The sequence below is a fragment of the Rhipicephalus microplus genome, chromosome 1 (genome assembly GCF_043290135.1).
Source record: "Rhipicephalus microplus isolate Deutch F79 chromosome 1, USDA_Rmic, whole genome shotgun sequence".
Taxonomy (NCBI): Eukaryota; Metazoa; Arthropoda; class Arachnida; order Ixodida; family Ixodidae; genus Rhipicephalus; species Rhipicephalus microplus.
This window is the reverse complement of record NC_134700.1, coordinates 281,740,861-281,753,343: the sequence shown is the minus strand read 5'-3', so window position 1 is coordinate 281,753,343 and position 12,483 is coordinate 281,740,861. Positions and strand designations below refer to the sequence as shown.

The window sequence follows — 12,483 nt, the reverse complement described above, 5'->3', positions numbered from 1 at the left end:
AGGTTGAAACAGTACATAAAATTGGACATAAAACTCAATCATGAGAATCTACAGGCAGCCACATAAACATTCCATTCCATCCCGTAAAACATCGGCTTTTCGACAGTACTGGTCAACAAAAGCTTGTGTTAGTTTTTCACAAATTAAGTTACTACCAAAACTAAGTTTATTTTATGCTCAGTGAAACAACTCTTTCCTTCAAGGCAAAGAAACTACACAAAACCTTAGTCAAGCACAGAAAAGCCATTAAACGAAACCAGGTGTTTTACTGAAGCTTCTGTTTTCATTAATAATAACGGAATAATTTACAGCCAGACTGCTCTACAGCGATCTCCGTTTATTCCTCCTCTAAATACAGCAAATTCTGTATTCCTACAAACAGAGTCATGATGTGTTTGAGATAACAGATTTGCTGTGTTTGGGATAACAGATTTGCTGTGTTTGGAATAACAGATCTGCTGTGTTTGGAATAACAGATTTGCTGTGTTTGGGTTAACAGATTTGCTGTGTTTGGGTTGACAGATTTGCTGTGTTTGGGTTGACAGATTTGCTGTGTTTGGGTTAACAGATTTGCTGTGTTTGAAATAACAGATCTGCTGTGTTCAGGAATACAGATATGATGTGAAAGAGAATACGGAAAAATGTATAACAGAGACTTCGTGATACGGAGCCTGCTGTTACTCATTTACAGAATGCCTCCGGCAACGATTTACCAGCAGCTTTTGCTGTGTACCGAGACATTTTTTTTTACAGTGTACGTGTTACATGCCCGAACCATGTCCATTTCTTCTTTTTAATTTAAAATATCACATCCTTAACCCCGGTTTGTTCCCTAACCCACTCTGCTCTCTTCTTGTCTCTTAAGGTTACACCTACCATATCCATCTCCATCGCTCGCTGTGTCGTCCTCAATTTAAGCAGAACCCTTTTTGTAAGCCTCCAAGTTTCTGGACCGTAGGTAAGTACAGGCAAGACACGGCTGTTTTATACTCGCCTCTTGAGGGTTAGCGGTAAATTACCATTCATGATTTCGGAATTCTTGCCGAATATGATCCACCCCATCCTTGTTCTTATAGTTCTTTCATTCTCATGGTTCGGCACCGCGAGCTAATGTGATGTGTTTTTACCTCGCATTAATTTCGAGTTATCTTTTCCGAAGTGCAATTTTTTGCACTTGATTGGAGGGGCACATTGAGTGCACTAGGAATAATACACATATTTGTACAACATACATAAGCATTTCTTCAGTTCTATAGACATTTGACCTCTCTACAGTGTGATCGCCCCAAACACATCTGTTACCATTTCATCCATAGTGTATATATATACTTGTGTATACATCGCCAATACATAAGCCCCCCCCCCCGCTACACTTCCCCCCTTTTTCTTCCGATGTAGGAGGGAGACGTCAAGCCCTGGATGTTCGACTAGCAATGCACTTTATACGTACATTGTACTCTGTTGGACAACTGAGATACCTTTCAGTCGTATAGGTTAACAATATTTCTTTAGATTCGGCTTGCTATCTATCATTCTCTCTGTATATATGAACAACAGGCACACGTACCCAAGGGTATGGGACGGAGCCATCACACGGTCCAATGCCCGTGGCTGGTGCGTCGAAGCCATGCGACTCTGGCCGCAGGAGCGTGTAGGTGCGCCCGTACAGTGGGAGCCCCACGACGAGTTTGGAACGGTCGGCACCCAGCTCCACCCAGTACTCTGCCGACCAGGCCTGCGCAAAAAAGCGTGTTCGTGATATGAGAGCAGTCTCAGCTTCGGAAAAAAACAGTGCGGCTATGTCAGGGGCGAAGTAAGTAACATTTCCCTGGAGGGAGGGGGGGGGGGGAGGGGGCAGCCATTTAGATCTATGGTTCCTCTACCTCGATCTGAAGGCGGGGGGCAGGTGGGCAGAAGTGGTCAAGTGTCATTTTTTTGCTCTGTATATCACGGCGAAAAATATACCTGGGGAGGAGGGACCACGGGCCCGGTCTGCCTTTATCCCTTGTTACGCCACTGGGCTATGCATAAAGCAGTTCAAATAAGAGAACGCAGCACAGAATAATCCCGTTGACACGTTTCCCCTCGGTATTTCCAAGCATGGGCGTAGGCAGGGGGTGAAAATGAAGCTCTTGCCCCCCCTCCCCCTCTCTTCAGCCATGAAGGCCCACCACACCCCAAGTGCAGAAGATTGGGCGAGTTAATTGGTTCGTCGTACTCGAGCTGATATAGTGTATTACGGTAAATAAAAAAAATGGCTGAGTAGACGGACACAAAAGGACCGAGGGTTGATTTCCTTGGCGCTCTGCCCTCTTGCAGTTCAAGTACCACCTCACCCCACCAATGAAGAAGCGACAGGACGAAGGGGAACGCACACATGCTGTGTGCGCGTCTTCTTCGTCTTGCCCCGTTTTCATAAACATCTCTCGGAATGAATCCTCTGATTCTGATAGCTGAGAAAAAAAATTACCCCGATTCTGGGTTTTCACGTGCCGAAACCGTATGGTTACGAGACATACCGAGTCATTCTTTACCACTTCGGTCGAAACGAAACGGATTGCTTGACCTCATATCTGTATACATTCAAAGTTTCTACTTTGTAGAAGCATTGTTCTATGGTGTCCTACGACTGCAGTTTATTCCGCATGCTATGAGCGAAGCGAAGTATCCTGATGCACGAAATCAAATGAGCAATTGTTTAAGGGAATTGGGTTATGTTCGGAAAGTACGTCACCGCGAAGTATCTGCGCTGGACTCCTTCGATTCCGCAAACAACACACTGTTACGATCATTAAGATAAATTTGAAGAGCGCCCCACGAATACGTCGTTTTCGTCATTTGCGCAAGTTTCAATGGGGGAAATGGCATGCGGGCTTTACCCGGAGAATGACTTACCACGTGAAGCGTAGAGAAAATGCCCTCTTCCACTTTGCGTTTGAATAAGGGGCTGTTGTGGCCCGTGAACGGTAGGTAAGGCTTGTACATGTGGTAGTCGTAGGTCATCAAATTGATGAAGTCAGCGTACCTGCATGGTGGAGGAAGGACAGCGTCGAACACTGTCGTTATGTAGAGAGACAATTATACAAGACTGAAAAAAAAATTGCGCTACAGTTGCTGCGAAAATCGAAGTTAGGGAGGAGACGAAAATTGAAGGGGACACTACAAGCGCAAACTATCAACTGCAGTTCACTGAAATAACTTGGAAGAAAGAAAGCTTCCAGGAAAGAGAAAAGTCGGTTTACGAAGAGGGTGGGGCGCGGCAATCTTGCTCAACTGTCTTCAGATGCTACAAGTGGGGAGATACCGATCACTAGATGTGGTGCTGATTCCAAGTTCTTATCCGAGTATGCTAATTCAATTGCTATTTCTGGCTTCTGAAGAATTTGATTTCCGTGGGGTTTAGTAGAATGAAGCTGGAACTGACGCATGCGCTTTATTGGTCTGATATGCGAAAGGCTTCGCAAATTTCGCGTGTAGTTTTATTGTTTGATTTCGCCAAAACGTTGTTTTTTCAAATATTGGGCTACACCCATTCTCCCTGCAGTGCATGGAAAGATTGCCTGTGACTGCTGTCTGCTGGCATGCATAGCGAGACCCTTTAGGCTGCTTGTTGATGCATCTTCCCGATTGCCCAACATATCCTTGCCACATGTTAGTGGGATAGAGTGTACGATGCCTACTTCATATTCAAGGTATTTTTTTTTAGCATAACGTGTTCGGCATGATTATTTCTTCGCATGAGGGTCGTTTAATTTTTGGCACATTCATTCCAACTCGACTTGAGCTGAGAAGACAACATCCAGCTCATGCCTCGCTCTGGTATTTTTTAGTTTATGGGATGCTCTTGTGACTGTATGGTACCACTACCCGCTTTTTGTCATGCTTAAGGTTTTCTTTCGTTTCATCTGTTTTAGAATGTTTTCCCCAGCTGATACCAGCATGCTGCCTGGGTAGCCACTTTTTTGTAGGCGCTGTATCTGCAGGTCAAAGCTCTCATCGCATCTTTGTGCGCAGCAACTTCATGTATACTGTATCATGCTTGCGTAAGCAATGTTCATCTTTGCTAACTTCATGTGCGCAGAATAGAAGTGGAGCATGCCCTTTTCTCCTCTCAGTATTTTTTTCCAGTCACGAAAAACCATCTAGCCCATTGCCTCACTTTGCTTACAAATATACAAAGATACGCTTGAAATGGAAAGTATAAAAGTGCGTGATTATAGCTACAAAGGGTACCCATACGCTTTTCCCACGTAGAAAGCTTTCCCGGACCAGGATGAGTTTACTATTTATTTATTTATTTATTCAAAATACCTTACAGGCCCACTGAAGGGCATTGAGTAAGGGGGGCATCAGTATACAAACAAAATAACAATAAAGGAGAAAAGCAGACGAAAAAATATATACATATATAAAAGATTACAAAAATCAAAAATCAAGGTGCAACAGCGTTATACAATGCTAGAGTGCAACGAATTCAGGTTGTCACGAAAGATTTCACGGTTACAAATGGATACAACATGATCGGGAAGACCGTTCCAATATGCAATGGCTCGAGGTAGTGATGATAAGTTAAATGCCTGCGTGTGACCATGAATGCGCATAAAACTACGGGCATTGTGAATATCTCAAAGGTTCCACTTCTGATAAATTCGTACAAAACTGTTCTTTCATAGCATAATAAATTCATAATACACACGAACCACTTTTACATTTGATGAACCTTATACCCCATCTTGCCCGCTTTCGCAGAACTGGCTTGCCGAACACAACACCCACCAAATGAGCCGGACAATGTGGCTACTGGTGCGCTACTCAGGTCTTGGTGTTTGATTCTGACAACGGCGGCCACTTTTTGACGGGACGAAATGTAAAGGCGATCTTGTACTTAGATGTGGATGCACGACAACGAAACCCATGTGACCAGAGTTAGCCCGGAAACCCCCCTGTGCGGAGGGCTTCAGGGCGACTTCAAAGTTTTGGTACGTAAGATATTGGAGCCCCACGCTAAATAGTAATACGAAGTTAGGAGGTGGGGAATCCGATGTTTGACAGCTCCAGACCCGATAACGCGTGCTGGGTATGCGTGCCGCTGTCGTTGGAATGAGGGTAGTAGCTATTGTGTTGAATTCGGCCTCTATCTCGTTTTTATCCGCTAGATCAAACCATCCCTCCCGTCTACCAAATAATTTACATACATGCATACATACATACATACATATTTTGGCGACCCTTTTGTGCAAACTTAGTGTTTTCATTAGTATTTATATATTTTAATTTGTTCAATGTCATTCCACTCTCTATTGTTTCCATAGCGCATGTTTCTATATGTAATATAACTATTACAAAAATTACAGCATACCAACGGAGTGAATGATGATGAGTGGGGTGAAGTGTCTGTCTTGTCTGTCTGTCTTGTCTATCTGTCTTGTCTGTCTTGTCTGTCTGTCTGTTTGTCTGTCGTCTGTCTGGCCAACCCCCCACTTTAATCATCAACTATAAGAGAGAGAGAGAGAGAGAGAGAGAGAGAGAGAGAGAGAGAGAAATAGAGAGGAAAGGCAGGGAGGTTAACCAAGCTTGGCTCGGTTGGAATACCCTACCGCCATATAGTGCTCTTACATACAATTTTACTTTGACTCACAGCGCCATCTAGTGTGCAATTTATAAACTATAACAGGCTACATACTATGTACTATTGGCGGGGGAGGGAATGACCCACATCCTAGGTAAAGTGAGCTAGCTCACTTTACCCTAGGTTGTGGGTCATTCTCTTCGCCGTTCAAAAGGGCTGACCTTCTTAACACAGGCAGAACTCACCGCGAGATGGCTGTCGCATCGTACCCTTGCTGGATGAGCTCCGCCGTTGCTGCCACAGCGACTGACAGCAACAATTCGTTGCGGTGAGTTGCATCCGACTCGTTCTTGAATGACTCGCGGACTTCCTGAAAACGAGACCCGCATTGAAACTCGCAAAAATGGGTACTTTTTAAAGAATGATGTTCACTTGGCCAAGACTGTGGACGTATTGTTACAGCTTACTTCAGCTCCGTCGGAGCGTTTGTTGCAATAATCATCGCCTTTAAGGAATGTTCCATTGTTGACATTCCGCTGATCAACTTGAATAACTTCTACAGAATCGGCCGACAACGTACCACAGTCGCTAATTTCGGTGATTTATTAATTTAGGCTCGTTTTAATTTTTCGTTTCCGTGAAAAGTACGTTCTGAAACGTGGAGCTTGGTGGAGGTGATTTTTGACGGTGGAACTTGCGCAGCATTCTCAACTCTTCATAAAGTATACATGAACAAATAAGCATGATTCTGTGAAACTGTTACATGTAAAAGTAGACAATCACCATTTGATTCGTTTGGGTTGAAAAGTAGTAGTAGGTTACCTGTAAGCAGCTAAATATGAACGTGAGTAAGCGTCGTAAGAATTTATCACGCTATAGTGCGCTTCTATGACATTGACAACACTTTTTGCTCTTGCATTTTTTTACGGCCCACCGAATTAAGTGTGGATATATTTTTTTTTGTTTCATTAAGAAGTATGATAAAGTAATCTTGCTCATCTTAACATCAATGTTTGGAGTCTCTTTAGTACACTTCTACCTATATAAATGTACGTTGTTATCTTCCATGAATTGGTGCTGAGCTTTTCCCGTGCTGTAGGCTATATGCAATATAGATTCATTGCCTCTGTTTTGTGGCTACACAGACGAGCACTGCATGGAAGTCGGAAACATGATCTGCGGCCTTCCGCAAACGCTCAGTGGAGGAAGTTCCAGAAGGGTTCACCTTGAGAAAGACGTCAAAGTTTTTGCGGTCTTCTTCCGGTGGAGCTCCCTGTCCAGGAAATTCCCAGTCAAAGTCGATGCCATCGAATCCGTACTCGCGAAGGACCGCTATAGCTGATGCTACAAACCTGCTCGAAGAAATATTTGTTAGGACGGTGAAGTATCTATATTTGTGTGCTACTCGGCATGTTCGTTACTCGAGCGCAACAGCTGTGTGTATATGATGTATATATATATACGTTTGAACACTGAAGTTACCTTCTTGAGGGCGCAGTAGCTGAACGCAGTTGCCACGGCACAAAAGTGCTCGTAGCACTAAACGTTGAAGGACACGCACACAAAAAGCAGGTCAGGGAAAAGAGGAAGCTTGAGACTAAAAGTTCACGAACATGCGGATGTTGCTGAGCCGGGATTTCCACCAGCGGACTTGTCCTCTTCAAGTTGCAGCCTTGAAAGAAAAGTGCGCTTGTCGATACGCCGGCTCCAGCGGCACACCGTGTCCGAGAATTTTTAGTCTCTGCGAACGTTTAAATAGATACAAAGGCACGTCTCGAAAATCAATACCTCCTATTCGTATCCACACGTCACAAGTAAATTTTGCTTAAGCATGCATGACGTCAGCGTTTCCTTTCGCTGAGCCCACGATTGCACACGCATACACTTTTACAAAGGCTCGTCGATGTGACATATGTACAAATACGTACCCGAAGAAACGTAAGCGTGCACATGGGTCCCCTTCGGAAAGGGAGTTGGGGGCGGGGGCGAAGGCTGGTCGCAGTGCCCCAGCTCCTTATAAAGTCGACGTTTGGGGCAGACCCCCACATACACACACTCAGGTGAGTAGGGCGCACGCCTATGCGAATAAATAACTACTTCGCGAACACGTACAGTGTGTTGATATTGCAAATTCACTGCACAACGCGAAAAAGACACGATTTCGACTGGTCGTGTCGTTCATAAAGTATTAGAAATTACACGTCTATAATAGGAGCACCGAGGAAGATAGGACCACCTACTGAAAAACCAGTCAGACCTACTCGCAGCATTCTACCATTTTTTCATGCAACTGTTACGCTAAAATGAAGGTGGATGATGCCGAAAACTGTGTCTCAAAGCTGTGTCTCAAAGTGATAAAACAATATTGCAGTGACAAGCCTACGTGCGAGGTCTGTCAGTCCGTCGCGGCATATCGGAGTATATGCCTTTGTCGACCACTCTGTGCAGACGACAACGTCGCCTTATGAAGGGCGTACATACAGCGTCCCTTTTGTTCTCCAAAATCTTCCTTCTAAGAGAATACGTTACAAGTTAATAAGAGTCTAAAAGCCTTTCCGACTACGGTGGTATATCAAAATGCCCAACGTGGGGCCGCTTTCTCTCTTAACTGCTGGTCACGGCTGCGCTGTTTCTATGGGCAATATACTAAAAAAACTAGATACTTATAGGCTCAAGAGAAGAGCCAGCAGAAGAGCACCCATTTCAACGCGCAAAGACAAGAACTCACTGCAGCTCTGGATAGACTAGACGATCGGCCTTTGTCGGAACAAAATATTCTGGGTCATTGGCCGAGCCCATCCTCAGCCCAGAAGGCTTTGAAAGCTTTGCTGCGCTTTTTGCGGACAACTGGCCTCAGAGACAGACTTTAGTGTCTTATACTCTTTGATGTTGCCTTTCCTCTGTCGCAATTTTTTTTGTAATTTCTCCCTCTCTTCGCAACATTTCTTTTTAACATCTTTCATTCCCCTCACCCCTTTCCCCAGCACAGGGTAGCCAGCCGGTCTAAGAACTGGCTAACCTCCCTGTCTTTCCGCTTAAACTTTCTTCCTCCAGCAGAGGATAGACTCGTACTTTTTCCTTCCATCCGACGAAGCGATGACAGCGCTGAATACTCCCTTGGAGCCAAGCGCTCCCAGGGACAGCATCACCTTCAGCGACGGATTGGTGGTCTTCAGAGCCACCAGCCGCCTGTACTGAATCGTGTCCTCCGGCCGTTCCGGAACTAATGCGTCGTCGCGCACGGCAGCGAATCCGCACAACAGGTGCGTGCATAGATGGGCCATCGCCGGGCCCGGGTCCAACGTGGGTGGCAGGACGTAGTAGCAGACACGCTTCTTAGCCGCCGGCCCCCGCCACGCCGGAACGTGGCTTGATGACTGGTGCATGGTTGGCACTGTACGAGTCGAAAATTGAAATAGATTGAGAAATTCAAGCGCCATCAATACAACTAAAGCCCCTGTGCTTTAAATACATAGACTAAGAAGAAAAGGACGATGGCCTCCGCCTTCTAGTCGTCTTAAGTAAATGCGTAAGGATAACATTGATCCCGGTATAGAAATTATTATTCCGTTAAAGGTTATCCGATCGGTAGAAACAGTCATCCATAGGCTTCGACTTGGTACAGCCTACACAATGGCCTTCCTGTATAGAATAAGGAAAGCTAGCAGTCCTGTCTGCTCATGTGGAGAAGCTCAAGAAGACGTGGAGCACATTCTTCTACATTGTGAAAATTATGAAGTTCCCCAAAAGAACCTTTTACGAAAACTAAATTCTTTGATAAGCGACCTCCATCAATTGCAAAAATTTTGAGGCCAAAAAAAAAAAAAAAAGGTACAAGCCACTGCAGCGCGTGCAGTCATCCATTTTCTGGGAGAATCAGAAATAGCTGAAAAGTACTAGAGGAAAAAGAAAATGTATTACCGCCACTGTTAACCGCTATGTTTCAAAACAATATTTTCATGTTTCACTACGATATTTTTGGGAAAACGTTTCTGAAAACAATTCACTACTTAAGCGACAAGAGCACCTTAGACATTTTATTGAACTTTCATGTTTTGTGTGAACACTTAAATTGGCGTCATTACTTGTGTTTTTACAAACTCTTAGTGTGGTGTGGACACATTTCTATGTAGTGTGGACACATTTCTGTGTGGTGTGGACACTCAGTATTAAAAAACGTGGACTCATAGCGTAAGCGTTGTGCTATGTACATATGTATAGCCTTGTGTTTGTTACAAAATATGCGATGTCGACTATTGAGCAACAGAAGAGGAGTAGCCGGTGCCACGCATTGGCGCCAACCTCCCATTATATACATTTCTTAAAAAAACAAAAAAACCTTGCGAGTTTTTTTTAAAAGGTTGTCGGGGTGGTAGAGGGCTCTTTCGCACGCACACGTATGCATTAAAATAAAAAAAAATCTGCTTTAATGTAGCCATTGTTAGCAGCTTCATACGACGAACAGGCGCAAGCGATGCTTCAGCGTTAATAAACTCGCTGTGTCACTTTCGCTGCGAGATATTCAAGCTTGATCTGTATCCACTTTCTTTAGCTCGCTGAGAGAGCAACCACTCGTTTAGAATTTCATTACCTGACTCTTTTATATTAGGCGTGAAATGGCGGTTTCTCATCTCATGTCCAGTGGCCTTCTCTGCATTTGAGCTGCCCCACATTGACTTGAATTCGCAAAGCTGAAAGATAGTTTGACACGAAAAAAAAAAGACAAATTGCGAGAAAACAAAACACGACTCTGTTTTCGGCTGCTTTGAAATTATTTATGCGTACCTGACACTTAATAATAAAGTCGGCCGGATAAAAAAATATAACATAAATTTAAAATGACAGAATTAACACTGAGCTGGTTAATAGAAATTCACCTTGAAAAAAGAAAGCACATTTGTTTATACAAACTGGTGTCCCATTGGACTAGCGCGGGCTATACATCACATACACACCAGAATATTTTTCAACACAAATCTAATAAAAAAATTGTAGGAATCTCGAATGTTACGTAATTTAAAAAAACAACAGGTGATATATAGCTCAGCATGAATGATATTAACTTGTACAAAATTTCGTTAATGAAAATGACTTCATTTCACGATAGTTGATATCATTTTTCAATTTTATGGAAGGAAAGAAGCTGTACGCAAATAAGTTGGCACATAGATGGAATGATGCAAGATTAACTTTGTGGCTATACCTGATAGGTTTAATAGTATTAGAAGACAAATGTTTGTTAGCTAACAACGCGTGCAAACGTGAACAAAAGTTAATAGACCCAGGCAATACAAACGCCGCATATATTGCGTGGTTCTTTTATCTTATGTCCGTGTTTGCAGGCTTTACTTTCTTTCATAAGCATGAGTAATAGCCAATATGGTTAAAGCACACCTCTGCTCATTCTCAACATTGCATTGCGTCACTGCCGAAGAAAGCTCCATTTGGCACGTGCATAAAGCAGCGAACGGAAAAAGGTCAGTACTAAGCACGACTCTACAATTCCAGCACGTTACTAATACATACGTTACGTTTTCCTCATCAGCAGTCACTGAGAGATAAAATAGAAAAAATTCAAAGGCTAGCAGTGCGCTTCATTTGCTCGCGGTACCGGAGGACAGAATCCGTCACAAATTTGTTAAAATCATGTGCGCTAGAACCCCTGCAAGTGCGCCGCAAAAAGCAAAGGTTAAAACTCCTGTTTCAAATTATAAGAGGCGAAATCAAAATGAATAAAGACCCATACATACAACCTGCACTCAAACGAGGAGCTCGGTTGAACCATAGTCACCCAATAAGGCCTTTTTGGGCGCGTCTGGATGGCTTTAAAAATTCTTTTTTTCCGTATAGTATAGAAGTGTGGAACAGACTTCCAGAGTACGCTGTTACTAGCGCAAATGTCAAAGAGTTTGAGTGTTCGCTAGAATTGTACTACCGGCAACATGAAACGTAATGTCTGTTTTGTCATTGTGTATTGTTTTTGTTTTGTGTTTATATTCCTCCCTGTAATGACCCTCAACTGAGGGTTACAGTATTAATAAATAAAAAATAAAATAAAATAACACCTTCTCAATGAAAAAAATAAACGTATTGTTGTAAAAACGCACTCTCTCAATGACAAAGAGATCAACGCTCACCTCTATTATATCTATCCTCTTGGGCTGTTGCAGCTACAGCGAGAAGAACCCATATTAGGGATGTGCATGTCCACCTCATAATGACGTTGTTTATCCGCGAGCTGTGGCGTTCTCAAGCGAACGCTTGCGTCTTCTCGTTCGCTGTAAGCGTCGCGATTGTACGCGTTTCGCTCGGGCCAAGCACCCCTTGTCTGACGACGCAGGGGGCTCGGCGAAGCGGCGGAGGAGAGTCGGAAAACGATAACGGTGCCCGCTTTCGAAACTCGAAGGGCGATACCACGAGTGACGTCCTTCATTCCTGCTTGCGGCTGGCTTCTGTTTGCGCCGCGCGATGTACTACAAACACGATGCGTCAGACCTGCCGCTTGAATGCGGCCGACTTATCAGTGGGCGAGGGAGCGCAACAGATACACTTCAAATTAAATCAAATCAAATCTTTATTTTACTTTTCCACAAAAGGATGGGGCGGCCGCAAAAAGCTACTGTGAGAAGTAGCTTGACGAGGCGGACGCCCCTGAATTGACGGCTTTGGATTGATTAATTGATTTGTGGGGTTTAACGTCCCAAAACCACCATTTGATTATGAGAGACGCCGTAGTGGAGGGCTCCGGAAATTCTGACCACCTGGGGTTCTTCAACGTGCACCAAAATCTGAGTACACGGGCCTACAACATTTCCGCCTCTATCGGAAATGCAGCCGCCGCAGCCGGGAATCGAACCCGCGACCTGCGGGAATTGACAGCTTTGGAAAACACTCCAGAGAATCAGAGTCATCAA

At 44.0% G+C, this 12,483-nt stretch overlaps 1 protein-coding gene across 2 annotated transcripts in view; it reads right to left on the bottom strand.

Annotated features, from left to right (window-relative positions):
* LOC142817971 (acidic mammalian chitinase-like) overlaps positions 1-11,930 on the bottom strand; it is a 43,183-nt gene extending 31,253 nt beyond the window's left edge. The window contains exons 1-6 of one of the 2 annotated variants that reach the window (XM_075896062.1): positions 11,707-11,930; positions 8,642-8,963; positions 6,795-6,921; positions 5,815-5,939; positions 2,896-3,025; positions 1,568-1,735 (exon numbers count right to left, since the gene is read on the bottom strand). In XM_075896062.1, coding sequence (XP_075752177.1) covers positions 1,568-1,735; positions 2,896-3,025; positions 5,815-5,939; positions 6,795-6,921; positions 8,642-8,963; positions 11,707-11,785 — 951 coding nt within the window. In that variant the 5' untranslated portion in view covers positions 11,786-11,930. The remainder of the gene's footprint in view (positions 1-1,567; positions 1,736-2,895; positions 3,026-5,814; positions 5,940-6,794; positions 6,922-8,641; positions 8,964-11,706) is intronic. The other variant, XM_075896058.1, reaches the window with a different exon arrangement.
* Between the last annotated feature and the right edge of the window lie 553 nt (positions 11,931-12,483).